At 51.4% G+C, this 26,138-nt stretch overlaps 1 protein-coding gene across 1 annotated transcript; it reads right to left on the bottom strand.

Annotated features, from left to right (window-relative positions):
• Positions 1-4,307: 4,307 nt before the first annotated feature.
• Positions 4,308-25,548, bottom strand: LOC137212299 (myosin-3). Its single transcript, XM_067715539.1, has 40 exons — positions 25,493-25,548; positions 24,644-24,855; positions 22,777-22,920; positions 22,177-22,333; positions 21,105-21,132; positions 20,630-20,738; positions 19,951-20,043; positions 19,210-19,273; positions 19,029-19,127; positions 18,084-18,187; positions 17,859-17,997; positions 17,120-17,238; positions 16,887-17,036; positions 16,002-16,172; positions 15,600-15,906; positions 15,415-15,485; positions 14,750-14,837; positions 14,548-14,665; positions 14,037-14,160; positions 13,812-13,948; positions 13,470-13,725; positions 13,041-13,283; positions 12,772-12,948; positions 12,517-12,662; positions 12,347-12,437; positions 11,566-11,955; positions 11,348-11,474; positions 10,157-10,275; positions 9,789-9,985; positions 9,235-9,418; positions 8,457-8,622; positions 8,045-8,169; positions 7,229-7,537; positions 6,910-7,113; positions 6,708-6,833; positions 5,663-5,833; positions 5,466-5,570; positions 5,205-5,300; positions 4,967-5,104; positions 4,308-4,450 (listed from the first exon to the last, which is right to left on the bottom strand). The coding sequence occupies exons 2-40, from the start codon at positions 24,845-24,847 to the stop codon at positions 4,424-4,426; spliced, it is 5,823 nt and encodes a 1,940-aa protein (XP_067571640.1). The 5' UTR covers positions 24,848-24,855; positions 25,493-25,548; the 3' UTR covers positions 4,308-4,423.
• Between the last annotated feature and the right edge of the window lie 590 nt (positions 25,549-26,138).

Raw genomic sequence — 26,138 nt, 5'->3', positions numbered from 1 at the left:
CCCACCTCCTCAAGCTATTATATTTCTTGCATCTGTTTCCCAGCTGCTCAGGTAGGCGGCACTTTGTAGTGTAAAGCAGTCTTGGAATCTAGAGAGAATCCCAGCTCTGCCATCTTGACCTCGAGCAAGCTACTCTGTGGTTCCGTTTCTTCATCTGTAAAGCAGGGGCGGGACGATAGTCCTGTCTTGTCATCACTGAGTCAATATGCAGTGCTGAGAGCCCGGGGAAGGAGTTCAGGGACAGGGCCTGAGTCCACCCTCCTCCTCTCCGTTCCCAGACACACCTGCTCCCACGTGTGTCTATAGATTAAATAAGGCAGGGCCTTATTTGGAATGAGATTCGTGCTTTCTCTCCACAGTAACAGGGCTTATATTTTCTATAGTCACAGGCATCCTTTGCTTCATGGAATAAATGAACACTGGCACAGTTGGTCACAATATGAACTCACAGAAAATGAATTTTTCCATTTTATCCTTCACAAAATCAGAGCCTAAAAGAGATAGTTATGGATCGCTTCCAGAACCCATCTCCTCATCTTCTCCTTCATGGGAAATACTGCACTTTGCCAGTGTGTGGACGTGTCAGGTCCTACAGTCTCAGAGGTTTTCAGGTTTGTAGCCCAGTTCTGCATAAAATGCATCAGGGACCTCTTTTTTTCAATCCTTTGTCTGAAATTCTGTGAAACAAGTTCACTGCAAAGGTGGACATTCCTGCTTACCTGCCTTCTTTTTTTCTTTCTTTCTTCCTTTCTTACCTGTATTTTTTTTTTATATTTATTTATTTGGTTGCGCCGGGTCTTAGTTGCAGCAGGGAAGCTCCTTAGTTGTGGGAAGCGGGTTCCTTAGTTGCAGGCAGCACCAGCTCCTTAGTTGCGGCACTTGGGCTTATTAGTTGTGGCAGGTGGGTTCCTTAGTTGTGGCATGCATGTGGGATCTAGTTCCCTGAGCAGGGATTGAACCCTGGGCCCCCGCATTGGGAGCTCGGAGTCTTAACCATTGCGCCACCAGGGAAGTCCCTCTTACCTGTATTTTATTATGTATTTTTTAAAGATAAGGACTATTTTAGAAATCATAATCACGATATTACCTTGAAAATGAACAATAATCCCATATCATCGTCGAATATCCCGTCAGTATTCGAATTTTACCAGATGGGATATGCATGTGTGTGTCCTAACAAGGTCCAGGCAGAGCAGTTTGGGGGGTAGGTCTAAGTCTCCTTTAATCTATAGTGTCCCCCTTCCATTTCTTTAATGTATTTCTCCTTGCCATTTATGTATTGAAAAAACTAGATGTTGTGTTCAGTTGAGTTCCTCGTATCCTGGAGTTTATTGGTTGTATCTTGGTCTGTTTCTGCTTTTCCTGTAAGTTGGTGGACACATTTAGGGTCTTGATCAGACCCCTGTTCGATTGCTGGCAGGAATTCTTCCTGGGCGGTGGTGTATATACTTCTGTCAGGAGGCGTGTCACGTCCGGTTGTCTTATTTTTGTGACGCTAGTAGCCATAATTCATCAGGGGTTCATAATTCATATTACAGTGGTGACATACCAGGTCTTTCATTTTCATTCTTCATCTACCAGTTTGAATACCTCTGTAATGAGAAGCTTCATTTTCTTTTTCTATTCCCCACTTTCCCCAGAAGGCAGCTTATAGCTGTCCTTGTACAGACTGAGAGGCTCTGAGCAACTGCAGCCCTTTGGGCCCAGCCTCAGGCCAGGGTCGGGACCAGGCCTGTTCTCATTGCTGTGATTTCCTCTCAGTAACAGCCACCACCAGGAGGCCACACCACTTTCTAGTCACATTGTTGCCAGAAAGCATTGAAAGCACATCAAAGAGATGTGGTGTTTGAGGTAAAATTATCTGAAATCACTGATAGGCCAAATCTGACATCCGTAGTGACCTTCTTCCTGTAGAATGACAAATCCCAGGAGGTGCTGAACTCCCCTAGGCCTTGAACTCCTCCTGAGTCAAGCTGGGTCATCTAATCACCTAGAATCAGATAAAGAAGGGAGCTTGACAACTATTTCTGATAACGACGAACAAATGATTCTACGTTTGAAGATGCTGTTTCCGGTAGTAGGTCGTCCAGGTAGTTTTCTGACTTCCTGCTGTATTTTCCCTTATGCTAAAGACAGTTTTACCCTGGATAAAGGGTGAGATTTTCTGTTGCGTGGCTTTGAAACAGTGGAGACTGAGCCAAGAACTCAGTAGTTTTTTAAAAAAATTTTTTAACATCTTTATTGGAGTATAATTGCTTTACAATAGTGTGTTAGTTTCTGCTGTATAACAAAGTGAATCAGTTGTACATATACATATATCCCCATATCCCCTCCCTCTTGCATCTCCCTCCCACCCTCCCTATGCCACCCCTCTAGGTGGTCACAAAGCACCGAGCTGATCTCCCTGTGCTATGCGGCTGCTTCCCACTAGCTATTTTACATTTGGTCGTGTATATATATGCCCATGCCACTCTCTCACTTCGTCCCAGATTACCCTGCTCCCTCCCCGTGTCCTCAAGTCCATTCTCTACTTCTGCATGTTTATTCCTGTCCTGCCCCTAGTTTCTTCAGAACCGTTTTTTGTTTTGTTTTGTTTTTTTACATTCCATATATATGTGTTAGCATATGGTATTTGTTTTTCTCTTTCTGACTTACTTCACTCTCTATGACAGACTCTAGGTCCATCCACCTGACTACAAATAACTCAATTTCGTTTCTTTTCATGGCTGAGTAATATTCCATTGTATATATGTGCCACATCTTCTTTATCCATTCATCTGTCGATGGACACTTAGGTTGCTTCCATGTCCTGGCTATTGTAAATAGAGCTGCAATGAACATTGTGGTACATGACCCTTTTTGAATTATGGTTTTCTTAGGGTATATGCCCAGTAGTGGGATTGCTAGGTCATATGGTAGTTTTTAGTTTTTTAAGGAACCTCCATACTGTTCTCCATAGTGGCTGTATGAATTTACACTCCCACCAACAGTGCAAGAAGGTTCCCTTTTCTCCACACCCTCTCCAGCATTTATTGTTTGTAGATTTTTTGATGATGGCCATTCTAACTGGTGTGAGGTGATACCTCATCGTAGTTTTGATTTGCATTTCTCTAATGATTAGTGATGTTGAGCATCCTTTCATGTGTTTGTTGGCAATCTGTATATCTTCTTTGGAGAAACGTCTCTTTAGAGCTTCTGCCCATTTTTGGATTGGGTTGTTTTTTTGTTTTGTTTTGTTTTTTTGCGATACACGGGACTCTCACTGTTGTGGCCTCTCCCGTTGCAGAGCACAGGCTCCGGACGCGCGGGCCCAGCCGCTCTGCGGCATGTGGGATCTTCCCGGACCAGGGCACGAACCCGCGTCCCCTGCATCGGCAGGCGGACTCTCAACCACTGTGCCACCAGGGGAGCCCGGGTTTTTTTTTTTAATACTGACCTGCATGAGCTGCTTGTATATTTTGGAGATTAATCCTTTGTCAGTTGCTTCATTTGCAAATATTTTTTTCCCATTCTGAGGGTTGTCTTTTCGTCTTGCTTATGGTTTCCTTTGTTGTGCAAAAGCTTTGAAGTTTCATTAGGTCCCATTTGTTTATTTTGTTTTTATTTCCGTTTCTCTAGGAGGTGGGTCAAAAAGCATCTTGCTGTGATTTAGGTCATGGAGTGTTCTGCCTATGTTTTCCTCTAAGAGTTTTATAGTGTCTGGCCTTACATTTAGGTCTGTAATCCGTTTATTTTATTATTTGTGTGTATGGTGTTAGGGAGTGTTCTAATCTCACTCTTTTACATGTAGCTGTCCAGCTCTCCCAGCACCTCAGTGGTAGATTTACCGCGAGTTCTTGGAGGGACCAGATGCTGTTTTACTCATTTGTGTATTCCTAGTAGTTAGTTAGCACGGCACTGTGGGGAGCTGCCTGACAAACTTTTGTTAGATTCCAGGGTAGTTCTCTGAGAAGATGTAGGGGGACTCTGGCCTCTGCCTTAAAACCCTATTCAACTTGAGACGGGGCTTTCCTGAACCAAACCTTCGTGTGTCCCCCTTGTCATAGTTGGGAGATGACTCTTTGGACAATCTCCCCCTCCTCCCACCAAAGCAGTGGTTAACCTAGGAGTACTTTTTATTTCTGCCCTAATCTCAAATTTAAACCAAAAGCAGTCTCTCCCTGTCCCCACATACATGCACCTGAAAATAGGCCAAATGACTTTATTGAGTCATCTGCATACCGAGATTTCAACATTGGGCATAAATACCACCAACGAACCATTTCCACACCGGGAAGAGAAAACAAATACAATGACACAGCCCCAAATTGAAAACAAAGCAAAATTTATTGCATGTGAAAAGCAATCACATGGAAATTAAGGGTCAGGAACCATGAAAATACATATTTCGCATATTTTCTGTCCTGTTCCAGCGTAGGATCACTCACTCTTCGCTCTCATGGACCACCATCTGGGGAGAAAGTGGGCATCTTGAGTTCTGTCAGATGGCAGAGCCGCATTTCCGGGCACGCCCCCTCCCAGCGAGCATCTGGGGTTGCTTGCTTGTCTGTTTCAGCGGGACACGGGATATTCCTTGGATCGCAGGCGGATACACGAGTGCAGACGTGGCGGCAGTCACCCCACAGCCTGAGAGCCTGGTTCTCAGAATAGCCCAGGGATCTAGGAACCTACACCTACAGTGGGCGCAGAGACGGCGGGCGGCCGGCAGAGGGCGCCCGAGCCCACGCAGGAACCGCTCGCTGCTTTTCAGGACGGTGTTCTACTGGGACTCACAGACCGGGGTTTAGCCAGGCTCTACGCCAGCTACGTGGCTTTAAGCAAATCCTTTCCTTTCCTGAGCCCGAGACTGACCAGTTCTAAAGTCGAAGGTTCTCCAAGGTCCCGTCCATCACGGCGCGTTCCTCCCCGGGGGGGCCGCACCTCCCGCTGCATCGCCCTCCCCACCCAGTGCCGCAGGGCCACCTACTCGGCTGGAGGTGAAGTCTCTGGTCTTCGCGCGGAGCTTATTGACTTGAGATTCGGCAATATCGGCCCGTTCTTCAGCCTCCTCCAGCTCATGCTGAGCTTTCCGGAACTTGGTGAGATGAGCGTTGGCTTGTTCATCCTAAAAGCAAAGAGCCGGGGCGGGTACGATCAGCGAGCGCCTCTCTGGGGCTCGCAGGGGGAAACAGGCCAGGCGCTGTGCTGGGGTCCTGCGGACTTACAGCCTCCTCGGCCTGCCTCTTGTAGGACTTGACCTTCACTTGAAGTTTGTCCACCAGATCCTGTAATCTCACCACGTTCTTCCTGTCCTCTTCGCACTGAAAGAGAGAACATGGGACAGACTTAGCCAGGGGCCGGCAGGGATGCAAGAGGTCCCAGTTCTCTCTGGGGCTAAAGGATTTCTCCCTGTTTTCTGGAGAGAGGATCCGGGATGGTGTTCGCACTTCACAGAGGAAATGCCCGTGGGGTTTCTTTCCACTTGCCTGGTAAGTTAACTCCTTGACCCGCCGCTCATACTTCCTCAGGCCCTTGACAGACTCGGTGTTCTTCTTCTGCTCCCCTTCAAGCTCAAACTCCAGCTCTCGGATCTGGGGGAACGTGTGTAAATTAGTCTGGGGCTGGAGTACGAACGGGAGAGGCCAGAAAGCTCTGTGTAGGCTGGGGCCTGTCCTGCAAGTACCCGCGCCTCCAGCTTCTGGATCTGCTTCTTCCCGCCCTTCAGGGCCAGCTGCTCAGCCTCGTCCAGGCGGTGCTGCAGGTCCTTCACCGTCTGCTCCAGGTTCTTCTTCATCCGCTCCAGGTGGGCGCTGGTGTCCTGCTCCTTCTTCAGCTCCTCAGCCATCATGGCCGCCTGAAAAGCACATCATCCCACTCAGATGCAGACCAAGGTCAAGTGCTTGGAGCTGTTGAAATCTGGGTACCCGGAGGACCAGAGCCATGCTGATGACAAAGGACAATAGGTAACGGGATGACTGAGCCCACTGTTCCACCATGGGATCTGAGAAGAGCTGCACCAGGCATGTAGCATAAACTAAGAAGTGAAACCTTCAAGGGCTGGATGGGAAATAGTTTCTTCCCTTTCTTAAACTGGCCTCCTTGGGACCTCCTTAGCTCCAAGGAGATTCCTTCTTTCCTTATCACCATTATCACCAACCCGTGACTTAGAGAATTCTGAGTTCATAACCTAGCATCACGGGTGTGGGGTAATGGGGCTAAGGGAAGGCCTCTAGGGAACTGGGGGTGCCTGAGCAAGCAGGGAGGAATCGTCACGAGGTTGTGCCCTCCATCGAGCAGCAGGTGGCGCTGTGGGGGCCACGAGCCCAGAACCAAGGCCTCTGGAGCAGGAAGGCTGGGTGCCGGTGGGAGGGAAGCCAGGTTCCTGTAAGGTGACATTTGGTGGGATCCTGACGTCTGAGGGTCTCATTTTTATATTCGGAATCAGTCATACGTTGAAGGAAAGAAGAGCATACCTCTCCAAGGGCATAAGAAAGGAATATAATTCCTTCTGGTCTTTTTTTATCCACACTCCCTTATTTCTCATGTCCACTATTTAAACGTGCGGGAGGAGACATGCTGACTGTCCGGGGAGGTGGGGAGTGCTTCTGGAGCAGAACTCACACCACATGTGCCCTGGGAAGGCCCCACCCTGTCTAATGGGTTGGAGAGGAAGGGGGCTTGGATGAAATGCAATCCTGGCAGCCACGCAGGGCAGGGAGGAGCCTCACGTCCGTGATGGCCTTCTTCGCTTTCTCTTCAGCGCTCCTCGCGTCCCTGCTGGCATCCTCCACCTCGCTCTGGAGCTGCAGGAGGTCTGTCTCCAGCTTCTTCTTGGTGTGGATGAGACTGGTGTTCTGGGACGGGAGGAGGGGGTTTAGCCAGGCGCGCCCGAGCGCAGGGGCCCCGCCCCGCCCCCCTCCCCTCCCCCACCTGGGTGTGCAGGAGCTGGACGCGCTCGCTGGTGTCCAGGAGCTCCTGCTCCGCTGTCTTCCTGCTCCTCTCCGTCTGCTCCAGGGTGGCCCGCAGCTCCTCGATCTCGGCCTGCAGCAGGTTGGCTCTGCGCTCCACAATCGCCAGCTGCTCCTTCAGGTCCTCCTGGCCCCGGAGAGCATCATCCAGATGGAGTTGGGTATCCTGGCCAGACAGTAACAGAAACGTCCGGCTGAAGTTGAGGCCTGAGGACCATGAGCCCAGGCGACAGCTGGCGTGTCTGAGAATGGGAGAGGTTTCCCACCGGGAGTGTGCAAACCTTCAGCTGCCCCTGGACGCTCCGGAGGTGTTTGAGGGTCTCTGCGGCCTGGCGGTTGGCGTGGCTCAGCTGGATCTCGATTTCGTTCAGGTCCCCCTCCATCTTCTTCTTGATCCTGATGGCCTCGTTCCGGCTCCGCACCTCGGCGTCCAGGGCGCTCTGCATCGTCTCTACTGCTCTCTGATAGTTCCTCTTCAGCTGCTCGATCTCTTCGTCTTTATCGGCCACCTTTCTATCGATTTCTGATTTCACTTGTGAGAGTTCCAGCTGGATTCGGAGGATCTTGGCCTCTTCATGCTCAAGAGCGGCCTTTGAAGAACAAGAACAAGACAGAAATGGTACCAGTGATGGGAGAGAGCCTGCTACGCTACTCTTTGGGGCAAAAAAACCTCCAATAGAATGTTTGTAATTCTAACTCTGCAATATTCAAAACTCTTTTTTAAAAAATCCCTAACTTACCTTCAGTGCAGAAATAAGATGTTTCATTGCACTTTGTTTTTATTATACTATCAAACAATAACATTTAAATCATCACATTTCTTAGGTGCTTAAGGCACTTTATAGATATTTTGAATTCATCTAAGATTTTTGTAAAATCTCATTTTTAGACCTATTTTAACATCATGATTTTCTCCAGTAAGTTCAAGATAATTCACAGGTATTCACAGGTATTAGTTCATGCAAGTTGATAGGAAAGGGGCCGGTGTTAGGACTGTGACTTTACAGACCCAGATCGGGGCCGCCTGGCCTCCCAAGCTGGAGCCCCACCATCATAGTCTCTGTTCCAGGCCAGTGCCTCGCCGGCGTTCTGCTCACCTCTGCTTCCTCGAGGGCCAGCTGGATATCAGCCTTTTCCAGCTCGATCTGCTTTCTTGATTTCTCCAGTTCATGGATGGTTTTACCGTTTTCGGCAATTTGTTCTGTGAGATCGGCTATCTCCTCTGCAAAGAAAGAGGTTTGGTTGCCTCGGAACGTTCTCCGTGCAGTTTTCCAGGCAGAGTAAGCACCAACTGAATGCTTTTAACTAGTTTATCATAGTTCTAAGGATGCTGTTTCCTAGAGATAAGATACTGTATATAGAGAGACTCAGAAACAACCCCTCGGATCTGAACACTCCCTGTGTGTGCAGTAACGGATTCTCGTGTAGGGGTTTGGGTCCTGCAGTCACGGACCTCCAGCCCCACGCTCTGGCAATAGCATGAAACAGAATTTCAGACAAATTGCTTACGCTCTAAATTCTTATTTTCCCGTTTCACAGTTTCAAGTTGATCTAAGGCTTCTTCATAGGCATTTTTCAGTTTGAAGAGCTCAGTACTCAGGGAGCGGGATTCCTTCAGAGATGCCTCCAGCTCTGCCTGGCTCTCCTCACACTTGGTTTTCCATTCAGCGAGCACCTGCAGCACCGGGGAGGAAGGCGGCACCTCTGTTGACGAGCGCCTCTCGGCTAGTTTCTATCTAAGTACGCCCGCGAGGGGGAGCAGTCTGGGAGCTGGGGCCGCCTCTGCCATGTCGCTTGCCTAGCCCCTTGTTCCTGACTGCTGGCTAACCAAGATTTCCAGATCAGTCACTGGTCAGTAACAACTGCCCTCGATGAAAAGCAAGTGGATCCTTTGAGAAGGAATTAGCTGGGCCGAACTGCCCTTTCCCAATATGAAAACGGCCCTGTACTTCTAAGTATTTCATTAAAACTTTGTTTCAAAGCAACCTTACCTGTCATACTAAAGGGGACGCTGTCACAAAGCCTCGCAGTGGGACCTGAGTTGGATTCCCACATCAGCCCCCCAGACAGACCAGCCGTGTGGGGGTACAAAAACGCTTGGGACTGGACAGCACTGGAGGCGGTGGCTTGTTTCCACTGACAGTGCTTGAAAGGGACCCCCCCCCCCGCATCCCACTCCCGTTCTGTTTCAGGGGCTTGCCTGAGGTCACACTGCTACTGGGGCAGTCAGGTACCACCAGGTACCCCTGTGTCACGGTGCTCAGCCCGCATGGAGCTCACCCCACACCTTGTCAAAGTTCCTCTGCTTCTTGTCCAGAGCGGCAGCCAGGGAGTTGGCTCTGTCCACATCGCCCATCAGGTCCTCCACCTCTGCTTGCAGCCTCTGCCTGGTCTTCTCCAGGGAAGCGCACTTAGCATTCACCGCCTCAACCTGCTCCTCGGAATCCTGAAGGCGCTGAGCGAGCTTTTTCCTTGAAGAATGTGAAAGAGAAGCAGATGCTTTAAGTTTCAATCCTCCTGAACATCACTATTCACCAAGTTGGAATCACTAATTTATGTGATTCAAACGCCGATTTCCTTTCATAAGCCCAGGAGAACTTCCTGTCTGCTAAAAACCAGTGACCAATAACCTGCCTTTTCTCTAACCAAGGTCAAAGTCGTTTGTCTCAATGAAATGTGCTAACACCGGCTCCCTCTACTGGCAGAGAACTGCCTTAAAAGACATAGAAGGTGGGGAAACATCGTAACAAATTCACTCGCGAGTAGTTCTAAAGTCGGTGCCTTCTGTCACTTGATCATCTAGGAGTTCTATTTCTTCTGAAGACAGATAGGGTTGTGTACTTGGCCTCCTCCAGCTCCTCCGTGCGCTGGATGGCGTCCGTCTCGTATTTGGTCCTCCACTGGGCCACCTCACTGTTGGCCTTGGACAGCGCCCTCTGCATCTCGGCCTTGGCTTCCTGCTCCTCCTCATACTGTTCCCGCAGCAGGTCACAGTCATGGCGGGAGGACTGCAGGGCGTGGGCCAGGGCGCTCTTGGCCTGCAAAAGTCAGGACAGAGGAGAGGCCCCAGTGGATGACCATTTTAGTGCCGTGTGCGTGATGCAATCCAAGTGTGCTCCCGCTGTCATCACCTATGAGTAGAGCTGCCTTTTGTTTCTGCAGGTGGTACTGGAAGGCTAGGTCAGGGAGCACTCCCTCTGCGGACGTACCTTGCTCTCTTCCTCCAGCTGCCTCTTGAGCTCTTCTACTTGCTGGGTAAATGCTTGCTTGCTTCTGGAAAGCTGCGATACTATGCTCTCCTTTTCTTCCAGTTGACGACTCAGCTCACCTGCGTCCAGAAGGGAAATATTTTCACTTCATTCACTCACTCACCAGGTTCCTACTGTATGTAAGGCACTGTGCTGAGATCTGGGGAGAGAGTAAATTACAAGGTGTGGTCCTTTCTTGGGGGTGAAGGGATGTGTCCGTGAAGAGGAAACTGAAAGCACACCCTGGTGAGATACTGTTGTAAAATTCCAGAAGCGTGGAGTAACTTTTGTCCATAAAACTTAAGAAGAATTGTAAACCAAAACCTCACCACCTAAACACTCCCATCAGACCTTTCAGTGGCTGGCGCTTCCAGCAGCTTGCTGATTTATCACTGGGGGAAATACTGCATCTCTTCGCTGCGTTCCTTAGGACTTCTAGCTTCAGTAGTTTGAAGCTGGATTTTTGGGTGGCTACAGTGGTTCTGGTTTATATGCTTACGTAGAGGCAGGAGAAAAAGAAGGTGGGGGAGAGGCCTTCGGACTCCAGGGGTGAACTCCCAAGATCATGGCAGAAGTGGCCCCTGACCTTCTTTTTGTCACCGTCTCGGTCGAGCTGCTACAAAGGACTGGCTCACCTGTGATGATGGGCTGGAGGACCAGCGCGGGGGGAGCCACGTTTTCTAGGTGGAAGTCCCGGATAATGTTCCCCTGTGTTTTTATCACACACCAAGAGCCTATACAAATTGGCCGTGTTTCTTTCTTTACTGTTTAAAATGCTCCATTGCAGACAACGAATCTGCATTACTGTGCAGCGAGAAGTAGAAAAGCCATGGGACTTGGTTCCTATCCCACTTCTGCCCTCTAGGTTCTTTTTGAGGCAGGGTTACATTAATTTTGAAAGCGCTTGAAGCAGGTGGTGTTTTGGGTCCCTCCTCATTCCAGTCCATGTCTCTCTCCTTCTTACTGAACTTTCAGTGCTCTCCTCCTTTGGGACATTCTAAATGGCGCTTTCGTGGGTTATTCTGATTGCCTCTCTCCTGAAAATCTGCTTCCCTAGAAATCCTCCCCCAAACAAACCCTGCCTTTCGTTCTGACCAGTTGCCCTCTGTGGGTGTCCAGGAGGCACCGCCCCCGCCGTTTCCCGGCGCTCACCGGCCTCCGTCTGCAGACGTGCCTTCTGTGCGGTCAGTTCGCTCAGGCTCCTCTGACATTCCTCGTTCTTGCCCCTGGCCTCGCTTAACTGATCCTCCAGAGTGCGGCAGATTTTCTCCAGATTCGCCTGCAGGGTTGAGAAGGGGGAGGAAGCTGAGTCAGCGATCAGGTGGGAAGGACGCAGGGTCCCCCTCACCTGAGGACGAGGCACCCCGCACCTTGGACTTGGACACGCTCTCCACGTTGCTGCCGAGGTCGTCGAGCTCCAGCTTGAACTCACTCTTCTCCTTCTCCAGCTTCTGCTTGACCCTCTGCAGGTTGTCAATCTGCTCCCCCAGCTCGGCCACACTGTCCGCGTGCTTCTTCCTCAGCGTGGCCGCCGTGGCCTCGTGCTGCAGGGTGGCCTCCTCCAGGTCCCGGCGCAGCTTCAGGAACTCGGCCTCCCGCTTCTTGTTGAGCTCTATCTGGGTGGATGTGACGCCGCCCGCCTCCTCCAGCCGCTCGCTGATCTCCTCCAGCTCCCGGGAGAGGTCCGAGCGCTGCTTCTCAGCTTTGGCGCGGGAGGCCCGCTCTGCCTCGATCTCCTCCTCCAGCTCCTCGATGCGGGCCTGTGAGGGCAGGCCGCCCCACGACACTCCTGACTTCCAGTGTTAACACCAGGCTAGTTTCCCCTCCCATTAGACAAACCGCTCTCGGACTGCTCCGCGAACGATACCAATGCTGCAAATTTCCTCTGACACGAGTTTTTCCTGCCTCGACACAGGCATTACCCCTGCAGCGGCCACCCAGGATATAGTCCATTCCAACTGCACGTGGACTTGAAATACTTCAATTATGTGCTTTGTCAGCAGTTACGGAAAAACTGTTCATCACTACTGTGTCAGCCTAGCAGAAAGGAGACCCACAGTCCTGCCCGCTTTGCTCTAATGACGTGCAATAGACACCCCCCACCCACTGTACGTGACCACGTGTGAAAGAAAAGTCCCAAACGCCTCCTACCTGTAGTTCTTTGATTTTCTTCTGAAACTGCAGGCCCAGAGTCTGCTCATCTTCTACTTTGCTTTGCAGCTGACTGTACTCGAAATCCTTCCTGTGAAGGGAAATGCAGAACGTGTGAAGACCAAATACCCGGGAATTGGAAAGCTGAACTCGGTGGTTTCGGGGCGCACTTCTTGAGCCTTTCATCCAGCTGTTGCTTGTCATTCTCCAGATCCAATATGGACTCGTGGGCAAGCTTCAGGTCTCCCTCAAGCTTCCTTTTGTTCCTTTCCAGGTCTACACGAAGCTTCTTTTCTTGTTCTAGGGAGCTTTCCAGCTGCAAAAGGCACCGTTTCCTTTTGAGAAGAAATGCTTTCCACCAGAGGGTTCTCGGGGGCTCTTCCCACCCTGAGGCCCAGGCCTCCCGACTAGCATCCTTTACTCACGTCATCCACCTGCTGTTCCAGTTTACTCTTGATTTTGCTCAAGGAATTGACTTTGTCTTCTTCAGCCTGGAGGTCATCCAGGGTCTGCTGGTGGGCCTCTTGGAGGGCTTTCTTCTCCCTGGTTAACTTTGCAATGGTTTCATCCAAACCAGCGAGTTCCTCAGTAAGGTTTTTAACCTAAGAAGAAGCCACAGGCAATTATAAGAAGAGATCAAGTCAGGTTTGCATTGACCACATCAAGCTGGAAGGGCCCACAGAGAGTGTACCACCTTGTTCTCTGTGGCATGTTTCTCCTTCTCAACCTTGGCCAGTGTCAGCTCAAGGTCATCTATGTCTTTCTTCAGTTCCGAACATTCGTCCTCCAGTTTCCTCTTCTTGGCCGTCAGCTCAGCATTGATCTCTTCCTCATCCTCAGCTCTCTCAGTCACCTCCTTGATCTTTGCCTCCAGCTGGAACTTGGCTTTGATCAGTTGATCACATCTTTCCTCTGCATCCAACAAGTTTTCACTTTCCTTAAAAAAAGAAAAAAATACATCATTTCCTTTAATGGTTAAAAGATTTGTGACATTCCAGTATTTTGTTATATATGAAGTCCTTTACGAAGAATTGCAACTAAAAAGCAAAACTCCCACCAGAAGTCATTTTCTTAAATAATCAAATCTAGAAGGAAAGTTTTAAAAAAATTCCTAAACACCTACAGCTTGTACTTGGAGCTGCAGGTCATTCTTCTCTTGTACTAGAGTCACCAGTTTTTCCTCCAATTCCTTCCTTTTGGCTTCTGACTTGGCGAGTTCATCTTTAGTTTTCTGGAACTCTTCCTTCATGGTGGCCATCTCCTTCTCAGTTTCTGCGCTCTTGAGAAGGGGCTTGATCTTGAAGAAGAGTTTCATCCAGGGCCAGTGCTTGACGTTCATGAAGGCTCGGATGTTGTACTGGATGCAGAAGATGGACTCCCTAAAAAACAAAACATCAGTGTTTTTCTAAGAGAGACTCCCCACTTCTCCCGAAGAGCTCAGGTCTGAGCACAGACCCCGCTCGACCTTCTCTGCACCATCTTCTGGAATTCCACGCGCATGAGGAACCCTCTGCACACAGCTTGCGTCCGGGTGATCAGCTTGGCCAGGCGGTCATCCCGCATTTCCTCCAGGGTTCCCAGCAAGCCAGCCTTGAAGAACACCTTGAGGGGAGAAGGATGACTTGAGTCAGTTTTCCAGAGAAGTCTAACGGGGACCACCCGCCAACATCTGTCAGAGCTGATGCAGTACCTTGGTGTGTCCAAACTTGTACTGAGTGTGATCAATGTCGATGGATGCCAGCAGCTTTTCACACGCCTTCTTGCTGTCGATGAACTGCCCCTCAGGGATGGCGCTGGCATTCAGCACTCGGTATCTGCCGTTGTGGACACAGAAACATCGTAGACCATTAGCAAAGACGTGAACTTTGGAAACCAGTTCAGGTCTCTCTTCCAAGAGGCAAGAAGGCCAAGGTCCAGAGAGAGAAGGAAGCTTGCTCTTGGTCACAGGCCAGATAGTGGCCTAGAATCTAGGCCTACTGACTCTTAGGCCAGGTGTTTTTCTGACGTGTTGTATATCAGATAAGCTCCTGAGAAAATGTGGGAGAAACTGTATACCTTGGCCGAGTGGTAGGTTAATCATTCTACGTGGAGTCCATAGCTGTTCTTTTGAAACGGGTCTTTTCATACCACTATTCCTCCCTCTCAAGTTCCAGCATTTACACATCTTCTCAAGAAGCAAATAGAACATTTTTATCACACACCTTTGTTTAAAATCCCCATAGAGAATCCTGTTTGGGAACCCCTTCCTGCAGATGCGGATACCTTCCAGGACACCATTACAGCGCAGCTGGTGCAGGACAAGGCTGTGCTCCATGGCCCCTGAGAAGAGAAGCAACAAATATCAGCTTCACACAGAACCTCCTAAAACCTGAGTGCCACCTTCAGAGCCAGCGGGTGTCTTACCTGGGGTTTTGGTTTCGTTGGGAATTATACAGCGCACAAAGTGAGGGTGGGTTGTTCTTAAATTTGACATCAGCTTGTTCAGGTTTTCCTAAAAGAAAAGGATTAAGTTTGATAGTGAGCCTACTATAGGCTTTTACAGACACGGAGATATATTGTAACAAAAAAGTAAGGTATGTATTTTAAATTTATCATAAATTCTAAGGAATAAAGGTATTATTTAACTTTTTCTTTTAATAATCTTTTGGCTAGAAGTGTAGGCAAATAGCTGATATAACAGACTTTTGCTTCACAGTGAACCACCAGAGACTAACCAAGTACAAAATGCCTCTGAAAGCAACTCAAGAGGAGTATCCAGCTCCACTGGGCACCGGACATGCTACTGCCTGTGTCCTTCAGGCAAGTCGGAAAGTCTGTACTGAGGACTTGCCTCCCAGGCCGGCCGGCACACGCAGCTGATGCCGTTTAAAGGGATAGTTCAGTTCTGGTCCTCCATTTATTAGACCTCATCTGTATATCATCATACTGCCACTCACCCTCCCTAAGTGACAGTAACCAGATTAAGGCCACATCACTGTTCTTGAGTGAGTCAAGTTTAGCATCTCTGCGTTGCTCGTTTTGAGATGACTTAAACCAATTACAAGCAAATAAATCTGTATCTTTCTTACCCTGAAAAGGGCAGAGACGGTCTGGAAGGAAGAGCCCTTTTTCTTGGCAGCTTTCTTCTTCCCACCGTCAGCTGAAAGAAAGAAAAGACGGCGTGTGCTGCTAGCAGACCTGCAGAGCCGCTCCAGCCCCGTGGGCTGGTGGAGTGAAAAAGTGCGGGTCCAAGGCACCCCGTGGAGTCTGTTACCGTCTGCCGTGGCGAAGGTGGCGTAGAGGTGTGCCAGGAGCCTGTTGGAGGACTTCTGGTACAGGCCGACCACCGTCTCGTTCAGGGGGTCCTTGTTCTTCTCCAGCCAGCCCGAGACGCTGTAGTCCACGGTGCCCGCATAGTGGATCAGCGAGAAGTGGGCCTCGGCCCTGCCCTTGACCGCCTTGGGCTTCTGGAAGTTGCTCGACTTGCCCAGGTGCTGGTCATACAGCTTGTTCTTGAAGGAGGTGTCTGTGGCCTTGGGGAACATGCACTCCTCTTCCAGGATGGAGAAGATGCCCATCGGCTGGACCAAGGCAGAGTGCATACGGGGCGGGTATGAGCTGCAGTGTCAAGCAGCAGGTCGGCGAGGGGCGGCTGCTGAGTGCACACAGCAGGTACCTTCTCGATGAGCTCAATGCAGGCGGCCAGGTCCATCCCGAAGTCGATGAACTCCCACTCGATGCCCTCCTTCTTGTACTCCTCCTGCTCCAGCACGAACATGTGGTGGTTGAAGAACTGCTGCAGCTTCTCGTTGGTGAAGTTGATGCACAGCTGCTCCAGGCTGTTGTACTAACACCAAAACATAAGGTTCACATGAAAAGTTAGACTTCTTTCAAAACCAAACACGCATCAGCCTTCCTCCTCATGGTCTCGGGCTCTCGCCAGCTCGTTTATGCTTTCAGGAATGGGCACACTCTTGGGCTCAGCGGAGACCACACGTCCTTGGAGTCTTCTCTGATTTCCAGCTGGAAGATGCTTCTCCTGAGTCCACGGTCGGGGCCTCTCCTGGGCGCTGGCCACGGCCTGCCTTAGCTGTAGTTGGTCTTCTGTGTGCCTTACGTACTTCTCGTTGTCCTCTACAAACTACAAGCTCAACTTTTTTTCACCTGCAAGTCTTATACCTGGCAGACATCAAACATATGCTTCGATGAATGGCTACGTGCTTCTAACCCAGAGCCAGTAGGATATTTATGTAAAACATCGCATGGTTGGCTTATTGTCAACTTCTTCTCTGTTTCTGGCTCTCCCTATTGTCAGTAATTGCATTTGATTTTTTGTTTTCTTTTATCCATTTGAGGATGTCTTTAAAATTCCACTTGACACAAGCCTTCCTCCCTCTTAAAATAATACAAACCCTTCCACGTTCTCTTCTACCTGATCCACCCTCCGTCTCGTTTTCCTCCAAGATGTGATGCTGGATGACGTGTGGGCTGCCTTGACATCTTGCATATAGGATCACGAAAACCAGCCCCCAGCACAAAGCCAAACGAGTATAACACAAACCTCAAAGATCTCAAAGCCCGCGATGTCCAGGACGCCAATGAAGTGCTGTCTGGGCAGTTTGGTGTCCAGCTGCTGGTTGATGCGGGTGACCATCCACAGGAACAGCTTCTCGTAGACGGACTTGGAGAGGGCGTTCACGGCATGGTGCACCTGTGCAGAGGGGCCGGCCGGTGAGTCTGGAGGCAGCGGCCGTCGGGTGCTGTGTCCTTTCCCAGCCTGTGGCAGCCACTTACCTGGTCCACAGTCTGGCCCTTGGTAACGTACTCGTTCCCAACTTTCACTCTGGGGAAGCACAAAGCTTTCAGGAGGTCCGAAGAGTTCAGGCCCATCAGATAGGCTGTCTTGTCAGCCACTGGCAGGAAAAGAAGGCTGATTACAAGGGAAACCCCTGATGCTTGGCAAAGCGGAAGAACCACTCTGAAAGTCATCCGGATGTTTCCATGCTCGGCTCAGCCCATCTTCATGTGTTTACATTCCGTGTCTCTAAACTGCTTACCTGTGGCCGGTGGGAGCTGAGTCACTCAGAGAATATGATAGATTTTATGAAAAGGCGGCACTGGGTTCCAGAAAACCCTGGTCACTCCTTACTGTATCTGAAGCAGGACGATTCTAGTGATTCAGCAGACGGGGCAGTAACCGTGCCTGTAGGCATCTGAGCCCTGAAGAGGTTCGCCTCTCTAGGCAGGAGGAGTAGTAAGCGCTTTCAAAAGAGGCCCTGAGGAGCTTCCCTGGTGGCGCAGTGGTTGAGAGTCCGCCTGCCGATGCAGGGGACTTGGGTTCATGCCCCGGTCCAGGAAGATCCCACATGCCGCGGAGTGGCTGGGCCTGTGCATTCGGAGCATGTGCTCCGCAACGGGAGAGGCCACAACAGTGAGAGGCCCGTGTACCGCAAAAAAAAAAAAAAGAGGCCCCGAGCGACCTCAGCTGGACGCCCCCTGGCCCTGGCGCGCGGCCCCCGCGGTGACGTGGTACCTTCAGTGCCGTCTGGCTCTGCCTGCTCCTCCCGCTGCTTCTGCTTGAACTTCATGTTCCCGTAGTGCATCACGGCGCCTGTCAGCTTGTAGAGTCCACATTTCTCCTCCGGGGTGAAGCCCAGGATGTCAATGGCGCTCTGGCATCGGAGGACAGCACGTCAGCCGGTTGACCCCAGTGTTGGAGGAGCAGCCCCGCACCCACCCCTCCCCCCCGTCTGCTTACATCCGTAGCCAGCAGCTCCTCCGCATCGTCAATGCTGCCCACCAGGATCTCACCCTGGCTGATGAACGGGTAGTCATAAGGGTTGGTTGTAATAAGCAGCAGCTCTGCAACGATGACCATTTAGAGGAGGTCACATGGATGCAGAGAAAACATCCACTAGGGGCTTTCAGCTTGTGTCCTCAGCTGAGACTTTTGCTGCTGGGGCCCAGGCTGAGGGTAGAGTTAGAAATCTCTTAAACAGTCTCTCGATACTCAGGCTGTGGCTGAATATAAAGTCCAGGGAAGACTCTGCAGCCCGCCCAGGCCATGTAGGGTAAGAACCACAGAGAGAATATTGAAATTCTCTTGCTTTGCGTGCAAAGGGCGCAGATCCATGTCGGTGGGGAAAGGTTAATCGGGAAAACTGGCCAAGTGTGGGCCAGGACAGAGCCACGGGGAGGGAAGAACAGATCATTTGGTAGAATCAGTCTTTTCCAAAACCTGTTGAAAAGCTGCAGCCTGTTTCCAGGCTTGGGCCCAGAAGGCTGAGCAGACACAGCCAGGGAGCAAAGAAGGGCACGAGGCCCCTGTTAGGTGCGGGACAAAGGGCAGGGTGGACATCCACCAGCTGGTTGTTCATCTGATTTTGCGTTGGCCTCATAGCATTTGGTGAAATGTTGGTTTCTGTGCTAGAACACAAGGGGGCGCTAGAGGATCACTACATGCTTGGTCATTCGGCCAGTTTCTATAAACCAGAGCTGAATAAACCATGTGCCTCAGCCTTTTACTGTCCATTGGATTGCGTTTTTCAAATTGGCACGTCACTGTCAAAACAGCCGCATCCCATTTCTAAAGCAAGCTTCCTCTGCTGGCTGCCGAGTCACCTGTGCATACACACAACTCTCTTTGGTCCACTCACCCAAAAGCCGAAATGCCTCAGACCAACCCCTCTGGGGACGTCCTCACCTATGAGCTCGGGCTTCTTGTTGGAAAGAATCTGGTAGAAGATGTGGTAGCTCCTCTCAGCCTTCAGCTGGAAGGTTACTCTTGATTTTTCCAGCAGATCTAGGAACACAAACACAGGACTGTTTTCCAAACTGCTCCCCTGATGTCCCGAGACATCATCTGATCCCAGGGATCTACTTACACGTTTCAATATCTGCAGAGGCCAGCTTGCCCGTGGTACCAAAATGGATTCGGATGAACTTGCCCTGTGGGGGAAGGGAGACCAGGTGTACCGTGACTCCAGGTGTTCCTACCCATCTCCTGGGTAATGTGAACGGGAACCTTATTCCCCAGTAATTTGAAGTGAAGCATGTCCTCCTCTCCCTCTCCTCTTTCCGGTTGGCTGCGTCTCCCTTCTCCATCCCCTTGTTCCACACTGCCTCCAAACGCCACTCCCCTACCCTCTCACCCCCAAGACGGTCAACAAAGTAAGAGAGATTGTGTTCAAGATGCGAATCACACCATATCACTTCCCTCTTAAAGGATCCCTCAGTAGCTTCCTGAATGAAACCCAAACCCCTTCTCCTGGCCTAGAGACTCCGAGGCTCCAGGTCCCTCCCTACCATCCCTCCCCACCTCCCCTCATGCTGCCTGCCTCGCTGCAGCCCCTCTGAGGTCCCTTGACCCCGCCAGTCCCCTGTCCTCATCCTGTGGATCTTGGGCTTCCCTGCCAGCCCTGTCTAAAGGAGACCTGGCTCACAGTTACACTACCACACGCCCTCTTTACTGCACTGTCTACCAAAGAATCCTTGTCCCAGACTGTCTTGTTGATTGGTTTCCTTCTTTCGCGGTCCACCCCCAGGACTGCAGCCTCTTGGAAGCAGGGCCCTCGCCTACTTGCGGGCCTCAGAGGAGCTCCCAGCTTGAGCCGGTGCAAACTCACAAAGCGGGACGAGTTGTCGTTCCTCACGGTCTTGGCGTTCCCGAAGGCCTCCAGCAGCGGGTTGGCGCTGATGATCTGGTCTTCCAGAGTCCCCTGGAGCAGGGGGTCGGGGCAGGAAGAGCCGCACGCGACAGTGAGCTCCGCGGCGCCTGCTGCCTTCGCTCCTGCAGCCCCGGGTCGCCAGACCCTCCCTGCCTTGCTTTCCAACCTGGGGCCCAGCCAAAGCATCAGCACGCCTCACGCTTGCCATTCTTAGATTTGGCTCAAGCTGGGTGTCTTGACCTAAACCTCCTCACTTAACCCTTCAGCTCCTTGATTCTCCAGGTAGCTAGGTCATCGGTGTTCATTTCATACTGTTATATTCGTTTTGAAAGGCAAGTAGACACTACAGTTCTCTCCAGTTGGTGTGTGTGATTCTGGTGTATGTGAGCTGCTCCCAAACTGACTTTTCTTAGTGGAGCCTTAGAAGCTTGTTTTCTAGGCAATCACAGGAGCTGGTCCTGTAACATCAACCACATGCTGGGTCGTCTAGGAGAACTGGCTGTCCTGCGAGACTTTAGATCCTGGCCTGCTCTCCCTTCCTTGTGGAGGTGGGGTGTCGCCTCCCCGTGCCCCCTCGTTCTGAAGTTAAGACAAAGGTTGGCAGTGGAAGCAGAACAAGCCTTTCTCCTCTCCATACCCTCATTTTGGAGTCCTTCTTCTTGGCGAGGTCTCCAGTCGCTGCAATTGTTGCAAAGTACTGGATGACCCTTTTGGTGTTCACAGTCTTTCCTGCCCCGGATTCTCCGCTATTCAGAGCAGTCGAAAGAGAGAGAGACAGAGAAACAAGTTCCGTGAGTGTAAATTGGCCCCCTAAGATGTCACCCGAGCCACAGCAGACACACACCTCCCAACAAATGTGAGACCACTCGGAGAGGCAGGGGCCCCGGGGGAGACCGGCACGGCTGAGCGGGCTGGATGGGGAGCTCCAGCTTCCTGAGGCCTCACAGGCCTTCCTGCCCATCTCTCCCCAACGCCCAGCCCCACATAATTGCATCACAGACTTTGTTCTCGGTACTTTCTCATTAACAAAACAGAGTAAGTGGCATCTTCCTCTTCTGCACTGGGGACAAAAGGCCACAGCTATGAAAACACTCTACACCTTGGATACTTACGTGATCAGAATAGACTGGTTTTCACGATCTGCCAAAGGGAAAGATAAAATAGAGTTGAGAGCAATATAAAAAGAGCTTCCTCAACCTAAATGTCCATTGACAGAGGAATGGATAAAGAAGGTGTGGGGTGTGTGTGTGTGTATACACACACACACACACACTCTGGAATAGTACTCAGCCATACAAAAGAATGAAGTGTAATTTGCAGCAACACGGATGGACTTAGAGATTATCATACTAAGTGAGAAGTCAGACAGAGAAAGACAAATGTCATATGATACCACCTATGTGTGATTATGTGATACAAATGAACTTATGTATAAAACAGAAACAGACTCACATAGGTAGAAAACAAACCTATGGTTACCAAAGGGGAAAGGGGGTGGGGGAGGGATAAATGAGTTTGGGATTAGCAGATGCAAACGACTATATATAAAATAAACAACAAGGTCCTACTGTATAGCACAGGGAGCTATATTCAGTATCCTATAATAAACCATAGTGGAAAAGAATCTGAAAAAGAATATATATATATATATATATATAAAACTGAATCACTTTGCTGTACACCAGAAACTAACACAACACTGTAAATCAACTATAGTCCAAGAAAAAAAATTGTAATAAAAAGAGCTTCCCAGTTTTCCGCCATGTCGCCAGCAGTCAGAGTTCACTGCACAGTTCACTTTCCCACTACCATCCTGTTTAGTCCTAGGTGGGAGCTTGAAGAGACTCCTCTTTGAGAATGAGGCCCAGAGAGGTTAAGCCCCCGCTTACAACCAGCCACGGGCTTCTCACTGTATTATGCTGAACCATATGAAATTGTCAGTCTTTGTTTTGGGCCCACAGAAATGTCAGTTTCGTATGCGGTAACCCATGCTTGCACTAAATCCAAACTTCTCACCAGGGCCTGCAAGCCCCTAAAATCTGTGGCCTCTTTCGTCTTTTTTAAGCACCTCTACCCTCCTGTCCTTTGTATGGAGGCTGCACACTGGACGGGGCGGGTGCAGGATCGCATGGCAGCTTCCCTGAGCCCTCTCCCCGCCTCCAGGCTTCCTCCTTGGAAACCTACCTGTGAGCATGAACTGATACGCATTGTCAGAGATGGAGAAGATGTGGGGCGGGGCCTCCTGGCGCTTTTTGCCCCGGTAGCCCTCCACCACCTCGGGGTTGTACACCGGCAGCCACTTGTAAGGGTTGACAGTGACACAGAAGAGGCCCGAGTAGGTCTGGGGGAGCGTAAAAAGTATATATGTATGTATACACGGGTGTGTGCCTGTACACATAAAACCTTCTTTTTGTTATTTGACTTTTCTTTACGAGAAACTTGTAAAGGAGGCAAGATACGACTTCTCTTTATAGGTGAGGCAGCTGAGACTCAAGAGGGTTGTAACGGACCTCCCACCGCTGGTGGGTGCCGGCGCCAGGACCCCAGCCTCGGACCCACCTCGCCTGCCCCCGCCCCTCCTTCCAGCTGCTCTCCTCCTGCCCCGTTCATCTCTCACCTTCTCATCCTGCATCACTCTTGTCGCCCTTTCTTCTTTTCATTCCCCCTCTTTTGCTGAGCAGCTCAGTCAGCACCAGTCCTTCTAGAGCCCATCCCACCACAAGCAGCTCAGCCCCACCCCACCCCATCAGAGGTCCCGGGAACCCAGCAAACGCGGGCACTGACGTAGATCATCCAGGAGGTGTAGCGGTCCTTGAGGTTGTACAGCACGGCCGGTTCATTCAGGTGCGTCAGCATGGCCATGTCCTCGATCCGGTCGAACTTGGGGGGGTTCATCGCGTACACGTCCTCTGGCTTCACCACCAGGGTCTGAAAGGGAAGAGGTACAGTGCACACCTGGGCTTCTCTGTGCGTTTTGCCCCTGCAGCTATCTGTCTCCCACGCCCAGATCAGAAGAAGCAGGTGCTGGAGAAAACGCCCGTTTGACAGGGAGGGAGACAGGGCTGGGGGCGGCTTGAAGTGGTGGTGATGGAATGGGATTTGTTTCTGTTACTTCGGCTTTTGTTTTTTTCCATCTCCGATGGGCCTGAGGTGAGGGAAGGATGCCAGAAATGAGAAGAGGGTCTCTGTGGGTGGGTGCGGGGATGACGCAGGCGCGGGTGCCAGCGGGAACCTCTCAGCTCCGTGATGCCGGCTGGGCCGAAACCCAGCTCCAGCAGCTCATGGGTTTCTGCTGTCTACTCAGGGAACACGGCAGGTCCACTGGTGTTCCTGAGGCAGGTACCGAAGAGGAGGCCGGTGGCCTTGGGTCAGCAGGCCGGTGCCCAGAGTCAGCCGGCCTTCTGAGCTCTCTGGAAGCAGCTGTCAAGCCCCCACCCTGCATCTTGCCCGTTCACCCCCTCTGGCCCTTGCTTGTGAAAGAGAACCAGCCCCGCTCCCTTTCTGGGGCGGGAGTGTTACAAGCCAGGAGGAGGAACCACGAGGCAGAGCGGTGGTTCCAGGCACTGGCAGGCGCCTTTGTGCTCCCCTCAAGAGAAGCCCCCTGCCCCAGTGCCCAGCGGGGCTGGAGGACCCTGGCATAGTGGGCGTGGAGCTCACCTTCCTCTCCCCTGCTCTGCCCTCACCTCCTTCCTGAGACCTCCTTTAAAGATGGTCATTTTCCCCACCCCGCCTCTGGGCAAGGCAGTGGAAAACCTGCCTTTAAGTAGAGATCCACTTAAACCACCCATGCCATCAGCCCTCCCTGTGAGGGTCTAGACGTCTTAGATTGTCATTCATCAGGTCTACCTTCCGTGTTTCCCTGTGGCTTCATAAGCCCGTTCTTAACTCCATCATCTGAAATGTACTGAGAGCTGCCCTCTGGAGCTCCAGTGCTTGCAAGCATCACAGGACAATTTCAGTGCCTTTTTCCTTCACATCCAACCCAATGACGCTATTTCCTTTACACTTCTCTTTTGGATACCACCCCCCCTGCCATTTTTTTTTTTTAACTTTTCTTAGAACATTTCCAGATTCTTCTGCTCTAGATTCCAGAGAGTAGTGAAGTCCAGAATTCCTCCCAGCATGCCCACAGTACCTGGGCCAGAATGTAGTGGGCTACACTGCTCATTGCCTTCATGATATGGGAGGGCTGCTATGTCACATCGAGCTTGTGGTCCACTAGGATCCTTTACTCGCTTTCCTTACTTCCTTAGATGGCTATTGCTAGAAGAACTAGGGGGAAACCTAGGCTACCAAAGGAGAGTGTTCTAACAGAGGTCCTCCTACTGTTGGACTCCCAACTCCACACCCCTGGGATGCACAGGGCTGGTCCCCTCTGACCTAGAGTGACACAAACATTAACAAAAGCACCCGAATATGGATTGTTTTGGCCAAACCACAACCAGGTGGTTCTCCCACCGTGCAACCTGAGGCCAGTGTTCACTCTGCTTCCTCCGAGGACACCTGGGACGCTAAGGCGGTGATGCCAGGTGAGGCATTCCGGTGCCAGAGCCACGTCTGGAGATGGCTGGGTATGGACCGGACGCACAGACTGGGCAGCCATGGGGAGCAGAGGCCTGGCCGGCCTGCAGAGGGTGTGGACGGGGCTTACCCTGTTGTCTTCGGTTTCCACCGTGACCTTCCCTTCCTGGGTACTCTTAATTTTCCCCTTGGCGTATTCTTCCTTTGAGTCGACCACAAAGCAGTAGGTTTTGGCATCAAAAGGCTGGTTCTGAGCCTCGATCCTCTCCTTTTCTGACTTCCGGAGGAAGGGAGCGGCTATGCCGAACACTTCCATTTCGGTGCCGCTGCTCATGGTGTCGGCTGGAAGGCGAACCCACCAGGTGAGCCCTGCTGCCCCCAGGCTTCAGCCCTGCCCCGGAGGGAGCCCTTCAAGGCGGAGCCCCGGGAGCAAGGCTGCCCTCCATCGACCCCCAGGAAAATCAAATGCACACATATTTATTGAGCAGCTACTTTGTGCAAAGGGCACGGAGCGTATGCAATCCAAGCTCCCCCATTAGCCGGGGCTTGGACGGGCGAAGGGACCCTAGAGGCGGGTGCAGTTCTCAGGACTCACTTTCCTCTTCTGCAAAAACCCAGGTGTTGCTGAGGGAAGATTTAAAAATAAACACCATCAGAAATAAACGCCATTCTTCAAAGAGAGTGCGCTAAGTGGCAAATAGCTGAGGAATTTGGGGACCTTTCTGGCTCAAGGTGGCTACCTCCTCACAGGAGGAAACCGGCTTTTGCTTTCTTCGGTTCTGTTTTGAGAACAGAAGCAGCATCTGACATCAGCATCTACTCAGAGCATCTCCCCAGGTGCTGCCTCCTCTCCACTCCGCTCCAGCCTAACCTGTCCTGGTCTAAGCTCTACAGGGCTCTCACCCTCCAGGCCATCGGAGGTGGGAGGAACTGGTAGCCTAGAGACCTCTGAGCCAAGGGACCCGACCGGCTTCCTCACCTGAGGGTCACACCCACAGGAGATCAGCGGACAACAGCAGTCGTGGGAAATCAGACCTGCGATAAATACGCAGAAAGCAAGCTCAGGACACGGGAGTGTCTGGGTCGGTTCTGAATCGGGTCCTGATGAACTAACCAAATAAGGATAAAGGACTAATAACTTAGAAAGAGTCTTACCCCAGAGACAAGCTGGAGGAGCAGATGGGACGTGACCCACAGGTGAGCCACGAAGGTAGGAAAAGCCCCCAACCGCCCCAAACCTGGCTCCTACCAGCCCAGCACGGCACCCTCCTCAGTCTGCAGTGCCTCCCATTCAGAACTGGGCAGGAAGGACAGAATCCCTGTTAAAAAGGCCAGTGGTTCCAAGCCGGGATCAGGCCCCCTGTCTTCGGTGAACAGGGAGAAATCTCAGATTGGCCGACGGACACCCGCCAGGCATGCAGCGCAGGTGGGGAAGGTGAGGGCAGGGTAGGCGGCGACCCCACTGGCCTCTGCACAGATCGGAGGGGCGAAGGGCAGGCCGTGGCCCACGGAGCGTCGAGGGGAGAGCGGGCCGGAGGACGGTGCTGCAGGCAGCGGGGTGGGCCTTTGGGCCCGAGGCCCAGCTCCGCCTCTAACTAACCTTACCAAAGCCAGACAGGCCCGCA

Source organism: Pseudorca crassidens, chromosome 19 (genome assembly GCF_039906515.1).
Source record: "Pseudorca crassidens isolate mPseCra1 chromosome 19, mPseCra1.hap1, whole genome shotgun sequence".
Lineage (NCBI taxonomy): Eukaryota > Metazoa > Chordata > Mammalia > Artiodactyla > Delphinidae > Pseudorca > Pseudorca crassidens.
The sequence above is the reverse complement of the archived record's forward strand: the minus strand, read 5'-3'. Positions and strand labels throughout refer to the sequence as shown.